This window comes from Halyomorpha halys, unplaced genomic scaffold, assembly GCF_000696795.3.
Source record: "Halyomorpha halys isolate HHAL.00 unplaced genomic scaffold, Hhal_1.1 Scaffold69.1, whole genome shotgun sequence".
In the NCBI taxonomy this organism is placed as follows: Eukaryota; Metazoa; Arthropoda; class Insecta; order Hemiptera; family Pentatomidae; genus Halyomorpha; species Halyomorpha halys.
The window spans coordinates 891,504-915,106 of record NW_027108206.1 but is presented as its reverse complement, the minus strand read 5'-3'; the positions used below and the strand labels follow the sequence as shown (position 1 = coordinate 915,106).

At 31.6% G+C, this 23,603-nt stretch overlaps 1 protein-coding gene across 2 annotated transcripts in view; it reads left to right on the top strand.

Moving 5' to 3' along the window:
• The window catches only part of LOC106692742 (terminal nucleotidyltransferase 4B), a 29,933-nt gene extending 12,683 nt beyond the window's left edge, over positions 1-17,250 (top strand). Inside the window, exons 5-11 of one of the 2 annotated variants that reach the window (XR_010843201.1) lie at positions 2,375-2,521; positions 6,896-7,089; positions 7,377-7,518; positions 8,945-9,044; positions 9,220-9,319; positions 11,050-11,281; positions 12,901-17,250. Coding sequence is in view for 1 of the 2 variants with exons in the window: in XM_014438861.3 (XP_014294347.1) it covers positions 2,375-2,521; positions 6,896-7,089; positions 7,377-7,518; positions 8,945-9,044; positions 9,220-9,319; positions 12,901-12,904 (687 nt within the window). In the remaining variant the exon portion in view is untranslated. The remainder of the gene's footprint in view (positions 1-2,374; positions 2,522-6,895; positions 7,090-7,376; positions 7,519-8,944; positions 9,045-9,219; positions 9,320-11,049; positions 11,282-12,900) is intronic. The other variant, XM_014438861.3, reaches the window with a different exon arrangement.
• The last annotated feature ends 6,353 nt before the right edge of the window (positions 17,251-23,603 follow it).

Here is a 23,603-nt window from a genome sequence, read left to right as displayed (position 1 = left end):
TTAAATCTGGGGAGGGGTAGGGTGAAGGCTTTGTTTTGGATCCTTGTAGGTCTGGCTTGTTTTGCAGAGTGGCTTAAATGGCAAAGGGTACACATCGCTGGTGTGTCCCTGGTTTGCTACATTCTTCGTTCCCATATGTCTCATTGTGGCAGTATGACTTAGAGTGCCCATATTACTGTTAGTTATGACATTGGATAATGCTTTCTTTAGAATACAGCTTTTCTACTTGAGGCAGGTTACTCCAATGGAATAAACTCCAAAATATATTCTGCGCACTATTTGTGTGCGAATTCCAGTTTCATGTAAACGTTTATTTGTCTGAGACAGACATGCAGATGTCTATCAAAAGTTATACTTCTATTTTTCTTTTGCTTTACTCTTTGTGTGCAATAGAGTTTACAAGGATTGTTAATCTATTCTTTATTTTTCTTTTATGTTATAATATTGTATAGTATAAGTTTTCTGAGGATTGTTCGTAAACTGATGGGGGGAGTTATGGCCTGAATCAGCTATTACTGTGATGTCAGCTGACAGAGGGCCATATCAGCTGACCGAGTATAGTAGCTGATCAAATGATATAGATATACAGAGGAACTTGGAAATCAATAGTCTTTTACTGAAACCTGTGCGAGTCAGTTCTAATCTTTTTCTTTTTTTTTTTACTGTTTGCTCTCAACAATGTTTAAATTATATATGTATGTGTGTGTGTTTTTTTTTTTTTACGAGGGTCGGTGGAAATTTTCAAAAGACACGGATAGGCCTGTACCTATCCGTGTGTGTGATTTTTACCTACTAAAATCGCCTCCCTACACCTGTTCATTCCTCTCCATGGGACCGCCGCTAGGCATTACTTCATGGAGGGAAATGGCTGAGTGCCGCCTCGCTTTCTTCGCATGGTTTTCACATTTCTATGCTAGTCACGTCTTCTAGCCCTCTCTTCCTCTCTCAACCTCTTGAGGACAACTGTGGTAAATCTCTTCACTGCGTTCCAGTGCTGGTCTGAGAATAGCTCACCACATTTTCTATTTCATTTTCATTGCTATTCTCTGCGAACAATATAAAAATCTGGATGGCAACTCGTGGGTATCTGATGCCAGTGGTAAAGCTGCTATTTGGGCCTGTAATTTCCAAGCTTTCCAGGGAGTTAATACTGCATCGTACTTCGGTTTTGTATGGGCGAAGATTAACAACGTATACTTCTTTAGTTGTTACGCCTATCTCAGTATCATAATTGAAAACTACGAGAATTTGTTAGATCACATTGTCTTAGAGGGCAGTTGCCATAATCCAGCTATCATAGCTGGTGATTTCAACGCATGGGCGAAGGAATGGGGAAGTAGAATAACAAACCGACGGGGTGACGTTCTCCTTGAAGCTCTCGCACAACTAAGTGATATGATCCTGATGAACACCGGACCAAACCCGACGTTCACTAGAGCAGGAAGATCATCCGTCATCGATTTGACGTTTGTGAGTAGTCGTCTGCATCGGATTGTAACTTGGAAGGTTTGTCCTCAACCTCTTGAGGACTACTGTGGTGAATCTCTTCACTGTGTTCCAGTGCTAGTCTGATAATAGCATATAGCTCATCACGTTCTCTGGTGTGACGTGTCCTCCACACACTCTCTCCAATTCACTTCTTTCTGCTGCAAAGCGAATGCAAGTGAAAAACACGTGCTCCGCGGTTTCTTCGACAGTCTGTCATCTAGGGCATTCTGCGGTGTTGTCCAGTTTGAAGCGGTACTGGTAGGCTCTAAAGCATCCATGTCCGGTCAACAATTGGCTTATGTAAAAATCCACCTCACCATGCTGGCGACCATACCACTGGCATACAAAAGCATTGAAAGTCTCGCAAGCATTCGAGCAAACCACATTTGAAGCATCCTGAGCTTCAAATTTGAATTCAACTAACTCAAAGTTTGAAACGAAATGAAATACATATTGTAGATATGTGATATGGTTATAAAAATAAAATTGCTACAAACTCTTTTTGCATGACTTGTTGCATTTTATAGATCCAAGTCTCTTTTTATTTCTTTAGTTTTTATGCTGTTTCAGATTTTAGTCAGGTTCGTGGTTTGAAACCTTTTTTTCATAAGCGGACCGGCTAGTAAATGGACGAATTATCGTTTCCCTGTGATGTCCATTTAAGAGAAGTTTCACTGTATATACAAGTTCTGAATGTATCAAATCAATCTGTGTTGTAAGAAGGATCTACTGTAGGTTTATTCTGTATATGTGTGTGAATATATTATTTTATATTAATCATGCATTTATTCTGCCACAGTTCTCATTTATTATTTAGTTAAATTATAAGTGATGAAGTAAATAACAATAAAAAAATATTAATTGTTATGATCAATTTTCATTTCAGCTCCATCCAAGGCCTGATGTAAATTGTGTGGATGCTAATCTTGGTGTTTTGTTGATTGAATTCTTTGAACTCTATGGCCGCAAGTTTAATTATATTGTGACTGCTATTAGAACAAAGAAAGGAGGAACCTATATTAGTAAACAAGAGGTGAGCAAAACTTTTTAAATCTAAATATGTATTTGTTATTTTTTATTTTTTTTTTTTAATGAGTGTAGAATAAATTGTTAGGGCCCTACCTGGTCATATTGTGTTATCTGTACTCACTAAAACCACCTCCCTATCCTTATTCTTTTCTCTCCATGGGACCGCTGTTTGGTATTACTTCATGAAGAGAAATGGCTGAGTACTGCCTCATAGTTGTGTGGTATGTGTATGTCCCTGGAAATTCCCACCATTATCTCCTTAAAGACTAAACTTTCATCAATTCTGATGACAATATAATGAAGAGCAGCTTCACAAGATTGGCTTGCCTAATAAGCACATTAAGCGTGTGAGGTTTCAGTGGTCTCTCTCCTAAAATAGTGTCTTTAATATACCTATCAGTAATTTTTTCTAGAACACTCATCAAAAATGATGTCAAACATATAGGCCTTGGAATAGTCATAAAACACTTTCTCAGGTTGAGGTATATAATACACTTTTTCCAAACTCCAAATTCTCAGTATGTGGCTTTGTACCAAATAATCCATTTGTATTACTAGGAGTTAAGGTTTTAATACTGGTAGGGCTGTCTGTTGTAAGATCAGGAAAGTTCCATCAATACCGACTGATTTATATGGCACAAAAGAGTTTGTTACTTATTTGATCTTCATAAGATTAACAATTCTGTTGGTTCCTAACCACTTATCTCCCTATGAAAACCCTTTAAACTCTGACTGCACCCAGTATTCCCCGGTCCAAGGGCCTTGATAGGATCCTATTCATACTAAACATGGAGGAGATATCATTTACTAAAATGTCTCTGTACCTCTTTTAGCCTTCTGAATGTTTCTATTATAATCAGTCAGTGAAGATTATAAGTGTTCCAACTATCCATTGTTTTGGCTATATTGAAAAGTCATTGTGTGAGAGGTGTTTTCTTGTTAGGACATTCCTGTTTGACCTAATGTTGCAAACACTATTATTCTCAGTCTATGACCTCATTATAGCATCAGTAAGTGATATATTGAGGCACCCATGAGTTCCTAATCAACTCAGTAGCTGTTATTTTCATGGAAGAATATGGATTTTGCTTACCTGACTATTGCTTATGTCAAGTGGAGCACTCTAAATGCCTGATAATCATCTACTAGTCTTTTACTCCTATAGTGTCCCTGTGTTGCTTCACTCCTCCTTTATAGATCCCTCATTTCGATATGCAACAAAAGATGGAAGTTTTGAGAGGAGCATGGGTATCGAGGATACTCCGGAGATTGAAAGTGAGGACATCAATTATGGAATCTATGGAAGCGTTGAACTACATTTCACTCCATTGGAGGGCTTTGAGGTGAGGTAAAATCATTGGATGGGTAAAAGCTTCTAGGTTGTGGAAAGTTAAGATTTTAGCAGGAATCTTTGGATTTGATCATGAGATGACAGGAACAGAGCAGGCAGTAGAGATGAGGAAAGGAGGTTTTCTCTGAATCAATAACAAACAGGTCCAACCATGCAGCAGATCAGGTGGTGTGGCGAGTAGGATCAAAAAGAACACTGAAGAGGTGGAGGGAATAGATGAGATTTTTCTGGTAGAGTCTATTGTGGGAGTCAGAAACTCTCCATTGGTATTGGGGTTACTATAAATTATTGTATTACCATAGAAAGGAATATGATTATATAGGGATGATTCAAAGGATGGATCAAAAGCATTCAGAGGAGGGCAAATTCTAAAACAGACACCAAAAAATAAAAAATAACTTATACTGAACTCTTATATGTATTAAACAAGTAAGGAACTCGACCTCCATTTTGCAAAACAGGAATAGTTGAACAATAAATTCAACAGAGTGCACTATTAACCAATAAAAGACTTAGTCTGGACAAGGTTAGTGTAAAAGAAAAATGGAAAAAGTAACATTAATTTTGCTGGATTTCAAAATCTAACGTAATTTATGATTCGCTTCCAATTTAGTTTTGAAAAAAGTAATAAATTTTGTTCATTTACGAAAAACATTTTATCAACCCTGGAGAAACAAAAGTAATGGAGTTGGGAAGAAGCCTGGGAGAAATATGCGCGTCATCAGAGTCGAAGAAAAAATCCTCGAACAAGTAGAAAACTTCAAATATCTGGGGGTACACCTTAATGAAAATTGATATATCAATTCAGAGGTGACTGAGCGAATCGCTGCTGCGAGCAGGATGTTTGAAGGAGTTAGGAGAGGTTTTCTAAACAGGTGAAAGGTGGAAAAGAAAACAGAACTGGCCGTTTTCAGATCGAAATTTCTTCCCATTTTGACATATTCTTTAGTATCATTGATGTTGATGAAGAAGCATCAATCAAGGATACAAGCGTCAGAAATGAGATTCCTCCTAAAGATTGAGGGGAAAACAAGAAAAGACAGAGTAGGCAACACCACCATCAGGTCAAACCTGAATATTAAGCCGGCCAAGGATGTGATAGAAGTGAATTGTGGGAGATGGCTAGGACATCTTCTGTGATTGCAACCAAGGAGGATAGCTAGCAAAGCCTACCGAGCCATAGTAGAGGGCAAGAGAGGAAGAGGAGGGCCTAGAAGGAAATGGGAAGATGAGGTAAAATGTGACTTCCAGAGAAGACTTCAATGGAATGATAGAAGGTGTCTCGCTGAAGACTGGCAGAGCTGGAGAGGGCTCTATAAACTTCCTCCTTACATTGCTTAATGCAATTCAAGAGGATTGATTATGATCATGATTTATTGATTAAAATAAAGAAAGATTAAATATTTCGGAAAACATTCAGCAATGCATTAAAGCTTATATCTGGAGAGATATTCTGGGTGTTACCGGTATGTCAACAGCAGGCATTGAGGTATTTAGGCTGATCAATGTAGGTCACAAGATGGCTATTAATCTTCTTGCAGCATACTCTGCCAGCCGATACTACTTTGCCCACTGCTCACTCCGGTGAGCCAATGCATATACCTGTTTTTTGGGGTCATCTCTGCACCAAAATATATCTGGTGGGATTAATTTTTTTGACAGCCAATATCCTAAGTTGAGAAATCCCGCTTTGCCTTCCTTCGCTGTGTCAGATCTTCCTGCAAATGCTGTCTGACAAACTTAATAACAGGTGGTGGTCTTGGTTCATCTTATCTTGGTCTGCGGTGCTCCACCATGTCAAGGTTCTCCACACTGGTATACCAAGGCCAGCTCCTATACTGGTAACCATGGCTGTGGGGTGTATATGTAAAGTAATTATTCATGTTTTATTTTAGAAATTAATTAATTAACAGTAAATTGAAACCTCCCAAAAAAAGAAACCGAGAAAATTAAATAAAAAAATCCTTTCAGCTGATAAAACAAAATGTATTTTATAAGGTGAAGCAAATAAACAAATAAATGAAAATAAAAAATGCATTCATTGTGAAATAATAAATTATAGTCAAATGAAAATATACTTTAAAAAAATAAATAAGAAAATCTTTAATACTTAGCAAGAAAAATAAAGTTTCCATTTTTTATTTTTATGAAAAAGGAGAAGAAGAAAATAAAAAACAAATAAATTAAAGAACAAATTAAATTGTTGTTAATCTAAGCTGTTTAATGAAGAAAGAAATATATATAACAATTCAAGAATTCAACGATTAAATAACTGTTTAGCGCCAAATTTACAAGTCGCTCAGTGTAGGTTAGTTATGATAAAATTGTATTACAAACAGGATACCCCAGTCTGTTGATATGGTACTGCTGTTTTCCTATAGAAAGAAGGTAACTTTATGGCCAGCAGCTGTTATCTACGAAATGGTGGGGAGAGCCAGTGGGTGGTTGAGTCGTGGTGTTGGTGTGTGAGAATAGCTTATATAACCTAGTATAGGGTTTTAGCTCGAGTTCATCGGGTTTCAGTGATAAGAGGCACATATACTGGAGAAAACATTTTATTTATTTGTTTTGAAAAATAACTCATTTAAAAGTCCAGAAAGCCCAGCCTTCACGCTACTGATCACTCTGTGACGTCCCCGTTGCAGATGTGCCGCTTCAGCCTGATAACTCCAACAATTTCCGGACTGCAATGCCCCGCAGAATCCCTTTGAGCAATGACTAAATGGAGGATAGAAAAAAAGAAAGATATGTCAATGAAGATCTGGTTATTTTAATTACTATTTGAGTTATTTTGACTGCACCCAGACCATCTTCCTTTTATTACTTGCACACTGTCAATCAACAATCTTCTAAAATAACTCTTATATCTGGGCTTAAATACTGCTCATATAAAAACTCTAATAAAGAATATGATCATCTCAAATTTATTTACCAGATCATTTAGCAAATTTCTATGTTCATTTATTTTGCTGATTTTTTTATTGTATTATTTTATGCAATTTATAAAATGGTTTTATTGATATCTAGTTGGCTAAAGACATGAAGGATGGCCATCGATCATCAGTATTGTGCATAGAAGACCCACTGACTCCTGGCAATGATATTGGGCGGGGTTCCTATGGTGCCCTCCATGTCAGACAGGCTTTTGAGTACGCATATATAACATTAACTCAAGTGGTAAATCCACTTAACACTGATTATCTTCTTGACCCACAACAAAGGTAAGTAGTTGCATTTTCAATTGCTATAAATTATATGTAATAAAATATTTTAGTTACTCATTTATAAATGAGAATTTATTTTAGCACACTTGGGTTCTATTACATATTTTTTTCTGGATTGAATTGGATTGAAACTACCATTCCTGCCCTGGTCAAAACAAATTAGGGTGTATACTTACACTTATCTTATATATGTATTCATTAATTTTTATTTATAAGTTTCAGCTTTGTATTCTAACATTAGAGTTTTAAATCTGCAATATAATTTTTGAGGTGCATATTTTTAGTATTCTTGGTCGAATTGTGAGGGTGACTGATCGTGTTATAAATTATCGCCAGTGGATCAGGAACAAGTTTCTGTTAAAGTCATCTTCAATGTCACCAACATCTTCTGATATTAGCCTTTCCTCATTGGCATCTAGTGATTCTGTGAGTTTTTGTAATGTATTAATCATATACTTACATTCTACATTTGTTTCTTACATCATTAATTTCTTATTAATCTAGTTGAAAATCATAAATCGATATCATAAAATGCCATTTAAATTAATTTATGGGAAATATCCATATTCTAAAGGCTGTATTATTGTTTTAAAAATGTACATGTGAATAAAATTTTTATTTAAACGGTATATCATTTAATAACTCAAGTTATAGACTTCATTGTTTCTAAAACATTTTTGTTTTAACAAAACTATGTTTCTGTACTATTGTATTGATATTTCTTATTTTAAAATAAATATAATAAATTTTTAACTTCTCTTATAATGTAAAAGAGTTAGATTTATATTGGATAATTATATTGATCTGTTGTTTATTGCCAACAATTTATTCAGTTTGTTTTTTATATAAAAAATAATGTGACAACATTTTATATACATAATATATATTATTAACATATTATTTTTTTAAAAAATATTTTGATGTTTTATGTTTCATGTTATTTTTGATTCATTTAGATCTGAATATTTGGTATAAAATAAGATTTAAAGTTGTTTTCATTAATTTGTTTGTAGTATGTGGAAGTGCTAGGTTCCATTATTTATATAATACTAATAACTTTTTGAATATGTTTCTAGCCAGTGGTTCTGAATTTTATTTTATATTGTACCCTATTGATTTTAAAAATTGTGGGAAATACTTCTTCAGATGTTTCTAATGATCTAACTTTGCTCTGGGATCAATTGTGAAGTAGTTATTATTAGAGACCAGGATTTTCTCGCAATCACATCTTTTGTTCCCCATTTCTTGGAATAGTAATAATCAGTTGTCTTGGGTAGCCATGAAAAATCTCTAGAATAAGCTTCATTGTTACAAAAACTGTTCATTGTGTCTGTTTTTAACCTGGATTATCATTCCACCTCTACCCAATCATTATTCCTGCTGATTTTGTAGTGGTTAGTGGTAATTTCTTATTTCAGTTTTCGTTCTTACTTTTTAGTTGTGAGTATTTTGCGAGTTTGATTCAAACAAGGTTAGATGAGCTTTCCATGTATTAATATTATAAATTAAACAATTAACTAATTTTTGCAGGATTTTTATATTTTATATATAATTTTACACATGTTAGATTTTAACTGCACAACTGCATGTTTTGGGTATTATGCTACATAAAAATCTGGTGTCTAGTTATCATTGTCTAAAACGTATGAAAGTTTATAACATCTGCTACTTAGCTACTGCTTTTTCTTGCATCTCCTAGCTCTTTTGAGGCTTATTGATTAGGTTTCTTCTTCTCAGTTAACAATTAAGAACATTATATGTTTTTATTTCCGAATTATTGCTGAATTTGTCAATATTTATTATTAAATCCAGTTATTAGTTTCATTCTACATGATTTTGTTTCATTTTACAGGAACCTGAGATGATCCGTGATAAGGATGAAAACTCAATGGTTATTCGTCCAGTTACCATTCAAACAGAATGGACCAATAGTTCTTCAAAACCTGAAAGTGGTGTGTATACTTTATTTAGGCTGTTAAATGTAGTATTTTTGTGGTTATTTTAATTATTGAGTGTTAAGCTTTATTTATTATTTAGTGTTATTAAGTTTATTTAATAATTTAACTAATAATTATAGTTACTATAATTTGTATAGTTTGTTATAATATTGTATATTATTACTTTAAGGACGTGTAAGACCACAAACTTCAAAACTGTTTACATCTCAAACTGGCTTCATCCGTATGTTCAACAACAGCAAACGAACTACTTCCCAAAACATGAGAAAGTAGGTATAATTTTTGAAGACATTTTATTTGTCAAAAATTGTATTATTCTCTAATTCTCATTTATGTCCATTTTGTATCAATTGGAAATAATTGGATGAAGTATTAAAGCAACCATAAAAATTACAGTAATGTGGTCAATAGCTGGCTATTACTGTTCACAGTAATAATTCAACCTTTTCAAAAATGATAAATCTGACAAAAAGTTTTATGTACCTCTGATAGCGCTTGATTGTTATCTGAAGAGAAAAAAAAATTGAAATCCAATCATAAATGATTTCTACTTAAAACACCTAATAAGAATTTGGATTAAATTTTGACCAAAAAAAAAAAAAATGAAGTTTGGAGGTATTACGGTTTTATCCATGAATCTAATTTTTTAGATTCTTATGTAGAAATTTTTTTGTTAATTTTCCTGTGACAATATACTCAGCCTGTCATCATTCTTTTAATTCTGACCACGCTATTCCTGGAAATGGCTGTTGTTTTTACTCAACAAAGAAAACACTGTGAATTAATTAACATGAAATCTGTAGTGAGACTGAAGACTGTACATTTCCTTTGCAGTAGAAATGATTGATCAGATAGCTATCCAGTCAAGCCTAGCTCCTTGTTCACTATTGAAAGCAGAAGTTTCTATTCGCACTTAAATCTTTGATATAATGTGTCCGAAAATGGTATAATACTGTTTTTAAATAATATCCTACAGTTTTTGCTAGCGTTTATCTTAATCCAGTGTCCTTGTCTTCTAGTTTTCAGTTTTAAGGCTTGTTTTCAGCTGTGAGATGGAGTGTATTAATGCATTTTCTTAATTTCATTCATTGTTCTTTACTGTCCATGCTTAAAGAATCATCTTTAATTTGTTGATCAACTATATGAGTCACTGAATCTTTAGCACCTATTCCATATGCACTTGAGTAAATGTTGAACATTTACTGTTTAGTATTTGGCCAGTCCCATGCAGAGTTAGTAATGGGTTTCAAGTTTAAATATTTTCATTATTTTTTATTTTCTGCTCTTAAAGTAGTTAGTCCTTATTCCTTATAGATCAGGATCAGTTTTAGTTCTTCAGTGTATTCTCCATAGTTAATTATCTGTTAGAAAACTGATCTTTAAAGTTTTCTTAATTGTCTTTTGGCTTTGGATCTTTCAAATTACATATTGTTGGATTTTTTGGAGATTATTTTGGTAAATAAATGAATAATTTGGTTAGTGGTAAGACAATTGAACTGATATTTGTGTTACAATCTCAGTCAAATCAATTTCCTGTGTAAGCTTAGTTCAAATTTGATTTTATATAGGGTATGTTGTTTTGATTTTAAAAATATAGTCTTTTCTGTTTAAGTTAATTAATTAGAGGTTTATTTATTAAATTGACTCGAGTGTGTGTTTCCCAATGATAAAAGTATTGTGATTAGAAAAATTAACTTCTTTTACAGATACTGGTTACATTATTTTTGACTTATTGTTATGTTAACATAAGTTCAATATTACCACAACCCTTTGCTCCATTAGTAGTGTATTTTCACTGTTTAACATAATTAAATCTTGAACTCTGATAAATGTCTCTAAATCTTGACTTCCCTCATCTCTACCCCTATAAAACTAAAATTTGTATTTACCATTAGAATTAACATCTACTGAACTTTCTTCTTTATTTAAATCTAAGTTTAAAATTGCATTTATATCTAAGTAAATACTTGAAAAAACTTTTTTTTTACTATGGCTCAAGTCTTCCATTGAGAGCATATGGAGCCCCAGAGCGGGAATGTCAAGACTCATTTCTCAGGTCCACTGCTTAATAAATATTGACTGACCCAGGTGAGAATCGAACCCACAACCTTCTGAACCAAGCAATCTTGGACCTTCGCTCCATGTGTCCAGCTGTCAGGTTATCTTATAAGGACTTATTTCCATGTACGATAGGTAATCTCAGTGGTTATCTGTGCCAGACTATTGACAAAGTAAGCAGAAATCTAGCTCTTTCTTTAATATTACTACTGTTGTTATGGGTTTTCCATCATATATTTTATTGATGTTTGAGTTCTGCTATACTTTGCATCAATATCTTTTATCTCCGAATAAAACTGCTATACTTCAATTCTTTATTAACTTTAAAATTTAATGAAGCATGTCAATATTAAGCAAGTAATAAGGATTTATAAAATTATTTGGTCTATGTTGTGAGTAAATGTTGTATTGTCTTTATAATTGGTAAATATGTGCATATTGACATTGAATCAAAGTTACATAGATCACCTTTAAACCAAGTTTATGGTACTTTAGTCAGATAAGAAATACAATGTCTATGGAACTTGTGATGATTTGTTGGCCTTTCTTTTAACTCTCACTATGTTCAAAGTTATTCTTACTGATTCCATGCTTTAACTGTTCCGCAGTATATTCTTTCTCTGGTATGTTCTCTGTATTATTTTTTGCCGTCTCAGGTACTGTTATGGAACTTCAAACACTTCCAACTCAATGACAGTCTTCATCTTATATCTACTGATATCAAGATTTTATTCAGTTGTAAAGTAATTAGATCTCTTATTTAGGTATCCACCTTAAAATCTGCATCTAATTTGTTCATTTTCCTAACTGAATAATTATAAGATAACTATTATCCCTGTTGCAAGGAATCTCATGATTTTTCATAGTTAAATTTCTCATTATTTTAATATATATGTGTGGTTCGTAGTTTTTATTTATATATTTTATCTGTAGATTCATGATGTAACATGTATGATGAACCGATCTCTCTACATTATTTTATTTAATTAAGTGAATTAGTACTAGCTAAAATCTAGCTTTTATCATTAATTTTTTTAAAAGAAATTCTTTGAACTTTCTAGTTTTTTTTTTGTCTACGTCAGTGGTTCCCAATCTGTAGAAGTCTGTGGATTATTAAGCTAAAATCTGAACAATGTGTGGCCCATCCCACTCCTGTCTTGGGGCAAAAGGAGACTCCCCAGGGAAAATATTTGAGTTAGGCTGCTTGAAAGTGCATTTGAGGCACTTTTGTAGCCAATTTAGCTGTTAAAATTTTTCAACTAACACTCAAAAGTAAACAATAAAACACTTAAATAAAAAGTCCTCCCTGGATCACTGGTTGGGAACCACTGGTCTCCATTGATTTATAGTACTTATAAGTTATCACTATTTTCCTCCTATCAATCTTCCTGTTTATTTTTTAAATCTCTACTAATGCATATTGTACTAACAAAGCCTCGGGGAAAATATCTATAACAATTCATAATAGAACAACTGACCAAAAAAAATTAAGTACTTTTACATTTTTGAAACTTGGCGAATAGCAAATAAAGTTTTAATAATAGCTATAACATTTTGAAAACAATAAATTCATCTACATTATTTATGGTATTTGTTTTTCTGATATTAGTAATATTTTGCTCAAACTGCCAAGGCAATGACTTATATAGATGTTGAATGAGATAATTATTTATAGTTACTCCTAGAATCTCTTCCAGTAAATTTAAATGTAATTAATTGGAAAAAAAGTTAAAATGCTTTGGATTGTTATGAGACCTTGGTAAATATTGATTTAATATCTTTTTTGTTTCAGGTAAAGAGTAACTTCAATTTTTCGTCAGAAACTATTGAACTGAAAAAGCAAATGCTTCGAAAAATATTTTTGTGGTCAATAACAAAAACTATTAATATCAAAATTACATATTAATGTTTGACACATTATTTTAATGATTGTGTTGTGTATTGGCTAAAAGGAGTTCCTGACTTGTGTTCACATTCGAATACCTATATATCTTTTTTTTAACTTTCTTTTAGTAAGATGTAAATACTTAAATGTAATTTATTATTTATATGAAACCAAGTCAAGAAATAATCTGTAAATATATAATATGTGTCAAATTAGATGGCTTAAGAGTAAACAACAAAATCAATATTATAATTCTGGTTTGCTGGTGTATCATTTCAAATTTAACTTTTGACCTAAATTCATAGAAAAATTTATTGTTAAAAACCTTTCAAAAATTTATTTAGTAATTAACTAAAATGATTAAAACTTGTTGTGTTCTTTGAAGTTTTGTTTTTTTTGGAAAAGAGATCATTTATAACATTAGGTCAGCCACTGAGTAACTATCCTCCATACATAATTCAGGTGACGATGACTAAACTTATACTGTTGGAAGATACCATCTGATTATTGACAGTTATTGGTTTAATTTGAATCAACTGGTGTAAATAATGAGCTTAAACTATAATATATAGTATACAGCTAATTTTAAATTTTAATGAAAAGAATTACATTCCATTAATTGAATTTATATAAATATATATAATGAATTTTATAAAAAATTGTCACTGTTTCTGTATCACTTCATCCAAAATTTTCAGTTTTGTTTGGTTAATTCTAAACTTGGCAATTTTTTTTTCCAAAGGATTAGTTTTTCATTTCAAATATATTTATTTTTCTTTGTTTTAAAATATTTTGGTTACAGTATCCTTGGAGTAATAATTGTTTTTGGCTGTTTTATAAATAACTGATTTACTTACCTCTATCATCATTCCTTTAGATATGTATACATTTTTTTCTAGTTCATAATAATATATATTTAATTTTTTTTAGATTACTTTTTTATAAGTAATTCCTTCTGTTGTTCAAATGTAAATACGATAAAACATACAATTGCTGCTCCTTTCGTATGCAAACATTAAATACAAGGATGTATTATCCTCTTAATTAAGAAATTATATTGTCAAATAACATCTGATACTTTATTGGCTGTGTATGATATGTATCATAGTCATTTATCCATGTAAATATTCATAATTGGAATAAGCTATTAGATATGAATGTATAAAAATGTCGTACTTTTTAGATTTATAAGTAACTATATGCAAGGATATATATTGTTTATTGTAGATATGTTTGGTTCTATTATGTATTTTTGTAGATTGACTAGTTATAATAACTGTATAATTTTCTGATTTACCAATTAAATGTTTCTAATATTCATGATTTTAAAATATTTTATCTGTATGACTTTGTTAGTTCATTGATTTTTTTTTCATTTGATGTGCATTGTCTAGACTGAATATTTTATATTATTTATTTTATCAATAGATTTTTAATGAAATAAGTCTCTTGTATAATTAAATTTTATGTGATTAATTAATTTTGATGAAGAAAACTGATTATTTCGGTTGGAAATGAGAAAGTTTTTAGATATCAAAGTTATTAATTTATCTCTTATGTAACTACATAATAATTTGCACACATAGTTAAATGATATGAACTGAAAAGTATTAATTGAAAACCTTACTTGTAGGTAGTTGAACAGTTCAAATTTATTTTTAAAGACCTAAATAATTGGTCAACATATTTATAAATTTTATTAATTGGAATTTCAAATCTTTTCTTTTCCTAATAGAATATTTTGGCATTATCTGGAAAAAAAAGAGTGAAATTATAAGAAATTTAAAAATTAAATTTAATCAATGAACTATTAATTATAATTTAAATCAAATTGTGTCTCCAGTTACTTAAAGTAAGTTAAAATTATAAAAAATTAATCACTGCTCAAATTTTGAATGAGATACCACTATTCATATATTTATTTATACCATCCAATGTTTCTAGAGATTATGAGTGTTAAGGCCAGAAAACAGTGCCATAGAGAGTGGTAAAATTAAGGATATATCACCAAAAGTATTTATATTTTGTTTATTACAACTTGTGCTTGAATATTAGGTTTTTCAGTATTGACATTTGCAATGGTTTTGTATTTTGCATTTGACTTCTATTTTTTTATAATTAGTTGGTATTTTTTCCTATTTTTTATTGATGTTCAGTTAAGTATTATTTGTACAGATAAATATGTTTTAAAATATTAACAATGGTAATTTATAACCAGAAAAATCTATTTAGATGGTTGAATATGTCTATTTCTTAAGGTGTTCTAGAGGTTTGATGTCTGATTTATTAATGTATGATGTACAATTCACATCAGAGCTAATCTTCTCGAACAGTTTAATTTAAGGTCTTTTTTAGAAATAATATTACAGTAAATTAGTAGTAGAAAGCCATGCATGAAGTAAAATAAAGGCTAACAGAAAAAAATAATATTTGTATCCATTTCTTAATCTATAAATGTATATTTTGGTATAAGGCAGTTTTATAACAGTTAAAAATAATATTCAGGTAATAGAACCTATTTATATTTAATTATTAATATAAATGAAATAAATGCCTGGAAATTCTTTTATCAAAACCATTTGGTTGGATTTATTTAGGAAAAATAATATTTGAATCAAAAGCATTGTTAAATTTAAATTCAACTGAGAGCCATTGTTTCTTTTGCTAATCCATTGTTGATATTTTAAATTTATCAGCTCACCTGTCACTTGGAATACTAATATAAAATTAATATTCTCTTGAGTTTGATTTTCCTTAGATTTTAGGTTCATTTATTTGTAGTTCTTGTCTTTTTTTATTAGTTCTCTCTATTAGTTAGTTTCATTTAAGGTTAATCGATGGTATGTTTGTTAATATAAAATTAGCTCCTCTGAATTGCTGATGTATAGTGATCTGGAATGTTTCTACTTGCCTGCTCCTTTGTTAGATTATTGTTATGTATCCTTAGTTTTTTAGTGTTCTAAACCAAGTTCTTACTTTTTGTCAGGGATTGCTGCTGAATAAGTGTAGATAATGTTTATCTCTTCATAGCAATGTCTCATTCATAAATATCTGTTGAGTACTTTTTTATGGGAATCATTGAAATATCTCATTCAATCTTTTGTTATTTTTTTGTTCAAATTTTTTTAAGTTGAGGCAGAATTTTATATTTGCAAAATTTAAGTTAGCAAATGAAACAGTAAGAACTACTCACATTTTAGTACAATTAGTAGTTGATTCCTAGCTGGGATATTACAAGTTATACTTTTTTTTTTATCGATTATATTTTATATTTGTTCATTCATTTATTACTTGAATTTTTCAATGCATTATAAGTGAGTCACTATGTCTAATAGGTTTATTCTTTTTTGGCTACTTTATTTTTTCCATGTGGTGTATTGTGTATTATTTGTTATTTAAATATAATTATAATTCTTCCTGTAAATATTTATTTAACTATTTATTAAATATAATCACTTTTGCGGTTAGATCTTGAGAGGCAATGAACATCACTTTTTAGCCTATTCATTTTTCTAATATTATAAACTTATGGTTGTAAATCTGTTAACAGTATTTATTGTATATTTTTTAAACTGATTTAATAATTTACTTGCTATTTGATGCTCTGTTTGTGTTCTTAGCCACTACAGGCATCATTGTTCCAGTATGTGTTTTATACATATATGTATATACTTTTTAGTATATCTGTGAATGTTGGGATATTTGTTTGTGAAATATAGTATTTATTTTTTAATTCATTAACTATGTATATTAAAAAAACAAAAAATTTAATGTATTATACATTCAATAAGATACAGTTATTATGTAAATAAAACTTCATTTCCTTCTGAATCATTCAGTGTTGTATTAATGAGGGATTAAATTAGTTATTATTATCCTAGTATATTTTTTCATGGTTAATTGTTATAGTTTCATTTTTGATATTGTTAAAAATTTTTTTTTTAAAGTGGTTCCTGTTAAATAATAGTTTGCTGAATTATTACTTGGATGTATATGTAGTGTGGAGGTGAAGCTGTATATTAGTTTATCTATGACCTACAATTCGATAAGATTGTCCAACTGGCTAATATATCTGAATTTATGATGATACTATTACATGAAATTTATCTCGTTAGACCTAATGGATGATTTTGATTGAACTTGTATTTTTATATACTTAGTTAGTTCATGATTTTTTTTTTTTAGGAATAGGTAAGATTTTTAATGTATCATGTGTTTACTGATAGTAAAAAAAAAAAAAAAAAAAAAAAAAAAAAATGTCAAAATCATTGAAAATAATTTACTTCAGGAAAACTAATGTTAGGAACAGCAAGACCTATCCAATTGTATAAAACATTACACTTGAAGTTTTCTGTTATTTGATATTTTATGATTATCATTTTAAAATTGTTATTCTCTTCTAATCTGTGTACTATTTTTACCATAGTAAATATTTAATATCTTATTCTTCATCTTTTGTAAATTCATTATTGGCATGTTAATTTGTTTTAACAGATTTAAAGAAGATGACTCGAGTTTTTTACTGAGTTTAAATAGGTTCAAGTTTTTATATTTTTTGTATTTGGTTTATTGATGCATAGGAATTTACTTATGCATATATTTTAGTAAATAATCATAAACTGCAGTCTTTGAAGTGTAAATTGAATTAGTTAAAGAAAAAAATGATTATGAGCTTACAATTATTGGTAATAATTAAATCTTTATTAAAAAAAAAGAAAAGAAATTCATTTATATTGAAAATAATTTTTGTATTAATCTTAAGGCAAAGTAAAATATCAATAACTGAAGTTAGGATTTCTATTTTTAATGTACTCTGAGTTGGGTACTTTTACAGAATTATGTGTATTACATTTACATTATGACTTCATGCATTTTCGTACAATATATATTTCTGTAATTTTTACCTCGATTCTTATTTTTATTCTAAATTTTAAAACTTGTAAACAAAAAAGTAGCATGTCATTGTCATGGGTTCATTTAATATTTCTTGGCTTATATCTTACTATTTTGCCTTATTAATTTTTGATCAGTTTAATGTAATATTTATTTTTAAGTTTGTGGACATTGAATGTTGTTTTCTTAATTTTTATTACAGGAATCTTTAATACAGTGGTGTTATTATCTATAAAATATTGTGTTATGGATTGTAAATATAATGTTTTAAAAAAAGTTGGAGTCTAGAATTTAAAAAAAAAAATCATGAACTAAACTTTAAGAAAATAATAAAGACTGATATATTAGAAAACTGCTCTTTTTAATTTGACTCAAACGTTATCATTGTTTTGTTTTTTTTATTAATTTTGTTCTCTAATGATTCTGCTTGGTGTCAGTATAAAAAAATAAGAAATATTAGTTCAAGGTACCTTCTTCACCCACCTCTTTCTTGTAATATTTCAATGCGGTATAGATTTTTTATAAAATATTGCACTATGAATTTATTTATTGAGATTATGAATAAATAATTAAATTAAATTGGTTCTTTTTCAATTTGAAAGGTTTTTGCATTTATTTAGAAAACAATTACAAAAATGTTTAAAATTACTTGTCTCTAATTGTTACTATCACTAAATAAGCAGGCACTTTTTTAGAAGCACTATTGGGATGTTTACAGTGCATGTTGATTCCATGATTTGGAAAATGCTAAATTAAGTAGACTTTATGATGTCTACTTGCTAGACATTTGAGACTCAGTTCAATTCTGAAAAATGTGGTCACACCATTTTTCCCCTACTAAATACAGGTACCAATAATGTGGAGTTACTATAAAAGCTAAAGGTATTAAAAAAATTCCTTACCCACCAAGTATTGTTATTTGAATTTCCATTAAGAATTAATTAATGCTATTTGCCTAGTATAGCTAAGAATGAATAAACATGACATAAATATCTGAATGAATTAGGCTTTTGTTATAATATAAATTTAAATTAATTTATGAGAGAAAAACTCAAAAGAGTTAACTGTTATTAGGCTATTGTTGGAAGAATTCAGAATAAAGGCTTGAGACTCTAGTTCACCCAATAGTTAAAAATTACTAAGCCAAATCAAGATTCCATCTATAAATCTAATGCCTGGTTTTTTTTTCTAAGGTGAAGTTTGTAACCATAATACAAGGTTGCAATCACTTCCACTTTTCTATTGTGGTTAGTCTTGCTTTACATTTCAGTTATTTATGCCATTTTCAAGAATAATCACATTGTATACCCTAATTCAATGGTTCCTAACTGCACTTCCAGGTGTTCCAGGAAATAATTTATGAAGAACTTTAATTTTACACTAATCCAACTATTATGATAAAAATAATTTTGGGATACTGTACAGTACTTGATGGTGTCCTATAGCTTTACAAAATTTGTTTAAAACAAAGAAACATTCCATTCACATTGATGTAATTATATATGCAGTCAGGCTGTAACGGCGCGAGACAGGGGTTCTGCAGAAAGAATAATAAATAGTGTCCAGAGGCTGCTCGCGGAGATTGGTTTGGCAATTAATGCAAAGAAAAGTGTGGGTATCATATTGGACAAAGGAGAGATGCAGTCAACAAAGCTCTCCCTTGAGAATACAGAGGTCATCCAAACGGCAAAAGCCGAGGACACCATCAAATATCTTGGATGTACATTCTCGGGACAGCTAGTATTTGGAAAAGAGGTCGTGACAAAGTTAAATAATAACCTGGATAAGTTGGTGAGCCCATGCTACCAGAACAAAAGATCAACGTTGTCAACCAGTTCTTTTTCCCGGGCATTGTTTACCCTCTCCAGACTGCTCCCCTTACAAAGATACGTACACGTCCTGCGATATTGGAGGGCACTGATACCAATATCCGCAGGAGTATCAAGGCATCATTGGGCTCCCCGCTAACACCTCGTCGGTGATGCTGTAAGCACCCAGGAGGTATCGAGGACTGGGTCGGATCCACTGTCAATGGGAAGCTCCACTACAGCATTGGTCCATTGCCCAGCGACTGTCAAATGTTCCGGATGCCCTATTCCAGTCTATATTCAGTTACGAAGCCGAAATCGCGGCATGTGCTGATAGACTTGGGGTGGATAGGGGCAACAAAAGTGTGAGAGCTCTACGACAGTTGTTGCGTGAGAATGCTTTCTAAGAGTGGGCCAATTGCAGATGGCAGGGTATCGGTGTTCGCCATTTCAAAGAGACCCCGAAAGCAAATAGATATGTATGTGACAAGCATATACTCTCGGGGTCAGAATGGGCGAACGCCCTGGAATGTTGAATTAACATCAACTACACACCCCTACGTGGAGTCCCAGGAGCCAGTGAACAGCAAGGAGAAGTTGGGTCCCTCTGTCGCAAATGCGGCAGAGAGTCTGAAACACCAGCTCATGTGCTGGGAAAATGTCCCAACAACTCCCTTCCTATAACACGCCGGCACCACAGGGTCAAAGAAGAGTTGATGAAGTTCCTTGAAAGAAAAGACTTCACCTGCTTCGAGGAGGTCTATTGTTTTGACGCCGACGGATCCGTAAGATATGCCGATATTGTCGCATTTGCAAAAGTCGGAGACACGGCTCTGGTCTTGGTTCCGACGGTAAGATTTGAAAGTAATGACCTCGAACAGGAAGGTGGAGTGGAAAGTGAAAAAAAGAAAATATATGAAAAATGCGTCCCTTTCCTAAAGGAAAAATTCCGCGAGACCTTCGGAGAGAGAGAGTTCACCGTGAGAGGCCTCTGGTTTGGATCTCGCGGAACAATACCAGGTAGAACAAGGACCTTCTTAGAAGGCCTAGGTGTTAGCATTGGGGATATTGCGATCTTGGCGGAAAATATTATTTTGGACTCCCTGGGGATCATACACCATCACCTGCATGGGAATTAGCTCGGAGATTATCCATTGTTTTAATATGCGGACCTGTTGATTTGTGTGTTTTGACTTATTTATTCATTAAATTATTTTATTTTATTAGTATTATTATTTTTATATATATTTTTTTATAACTTCTTTATTCATTCAAAGTGCTTCTTGTAACCGGCTTTTTATTGTGTTTTTCTTTGAATCTCGTAAAATGTATCTATTTGTTTTTGGTAAACTGATCTACTGCTGTGACTATAAATGATGGTCTGATCTCACATTGCCATCTAATAGTGAATTTGCTTAGCGGGTCACTGAAGAGGATCTAGGAGGGTGAATTCCGGAAAGCGAATTTGTTGATCGGGTGAATTAAAGAATTAAGAAGTGGTGGAATTGGAGGAGCAGAAGTGGGAAAGAAAAAAAGAATGAATTGAAATGTTTGTATTTGGTATATAGACCGAAATTGATTGTGAAAGGAAACCTGTGGGAAAAAAAAATTGTTTTCTTTATATCATATTATACCATGTAATTATATGTAATTTATATATGTTCGATTACGGATTGATAAGTATGCTGTGTGATATTGCAACCTGATGTATTTAGGCAGCATAGACGAATAAAGTATTTCTCTCCTCTCTTTTATAAAAAGAAGATCCAGGTGTTGTGAAAATAACTCAAATAGTAAATAAAGACATTCTTTCGTTTTACTTCATTCTTAAAGCCTTCCAAAGTGGGCTGAAAAGTTGGTTCATAATAAATAGTTTATTTACTATTTGAGTTAGTTGGACCATCTTCCTTTTATTAATTAGGAGAGGAGAAGAATGTTGGGTCAGGGTGTGGTCAGCAAAAAATACTGGAATAAACAGAACATATTTATTTGTGCTGATGTTTTGAGTAATGGAATTAACTGATATAATGGGAAATAAATAAAATAAAATGTTAAAATGAAAGAAAAAAATGTACAGAAATATAGGAGAGTAAAAAAGTAAGCTAATATAAATATAGTGTCTGGAAAATTTTTCATATTTTATTTACTATAATTCTCATTTCTGTAATATTATATCTCATCTTCTATTGTTACCAATCAACTACTATCTACTCCTATTTTTATTAATCAACTACTTTATACTTAATTCATTATTATTATATTTCAAAATTTGTTTGTTTATTTTTGTGTTTCCATGAGTGGTGGTTGTTATCTCTTTTTGTTTTTATAGCCCTGATGAAGGTCTGAAACTTAGGTACTAATAAATAAATTTTGTTTATTTGTATATTTTTTGTTAACTGCACCCCCGACCATCTTCTCACATTAATCTACCGTCAACTATAACACCTCATGTTATTAATTACACTTGGTCAATCAACGCTCTTCCAACATTTTATTTTTTTTCTTTAGTATCCAGAAACATATTAAAAAATGTACTTTGTTCTCTAGACGGAACAAAAGTCACATCCCAATCTTTACCACATAGATTTAAGCATTTTGACTAAGAGCTATGCTCTCTCAGCTTAGCTTAACATAGGTAGCTGTGTGTGATTGTACTGATTACTGTGTCAACTGCGAACTATTAAACATGAGCAAAGATGTGGTAAAATAAATTATTTGTGTAGACATTTTATTTTTAGATACTGCAATTAAAAAGGGGGTTGCTTATATCATTCAAGTTGATACTGAAAAAGAAGTCGCAACTAAACTATCATCCGGACGAAATTTTACTTAGCAGGCCAATCTACTCACACTGGTACCAAATAGGATTTATTCTTTATGTTGATGAAGATGAAATAATAAATATTTTCTTATGTTGTCGAGAACTCTATCAGCGTGTACAACTGATCGAGATGTACTTAATTTTCTGAATTACTCAATCGTCATTACATTTGATAAGTTGGTACGTTGTGATAATTAACTGTCGGGGGTATACATATAACAGTTAATGCGAATGTTAGTCAACTGACGTTACTTGTACTATTAACGATCGCGCCATACCCAGAGCTACATAACTTTCACGACAGTAAAACGATCGTGACAGCGAATTCTGTCATAATTGTAACTATCAAATAACTACATCATGATAATGGCACTTTTACAGCAAAGACAGAAACTGTACGATAGTTCACAGTTAAGGGGTATACATGTGATGGTTAACGAGCTTCATTGACATTATTTGAACTATCAACTAGCACACCAGAGCTAGTGCGACAGTACAATCATGACTGTAACAATCATACAGTTACAGTTATAACGATTCTCCAAGAGCGGGTAAAGTGGCGGGTATTGGTCGAGTAAAACGGATATTTTCAGGGCGCTGAGCAAGTATTTTATCTTCAGGAGAATCGGCAGCATTGTTGGTTACCGTGAAACCTCAGTGTATCTATCTGTATGGACGGAGCTCTAGTGAATGTTAGTTCTTCCTGAAATTTTTAAACACTTAAGCAGTGCCTGGGACTCTTCTCCTCAGTTAGATAAAACTTTGTGAAATCTTATATCAAGGCTTTTCTCGGAAGAAGATAAACTTAAATTTAAGTAGGAATTACCAGTATCCTTCAAAGTGGAAACTCGAACAAAACAGATCAATGACGCAAGATGCTTCGGATGTGGACAAGGTCATACAAAGACCCATTGTAAGAAAAAACTTTGAAATTTTTAAGAATACCAATCACAGTGAGCAATCAGATTCTCCACTCAAGTTGAGTGTTTGCGGCTTTAGCACACTTGCTCAGCCTCCACTGGCTCATTACCAGTGATGCGGCGAGGGGGATGCACTGGGATCTCTTGAGCTCTGCTCTACCCCTCACA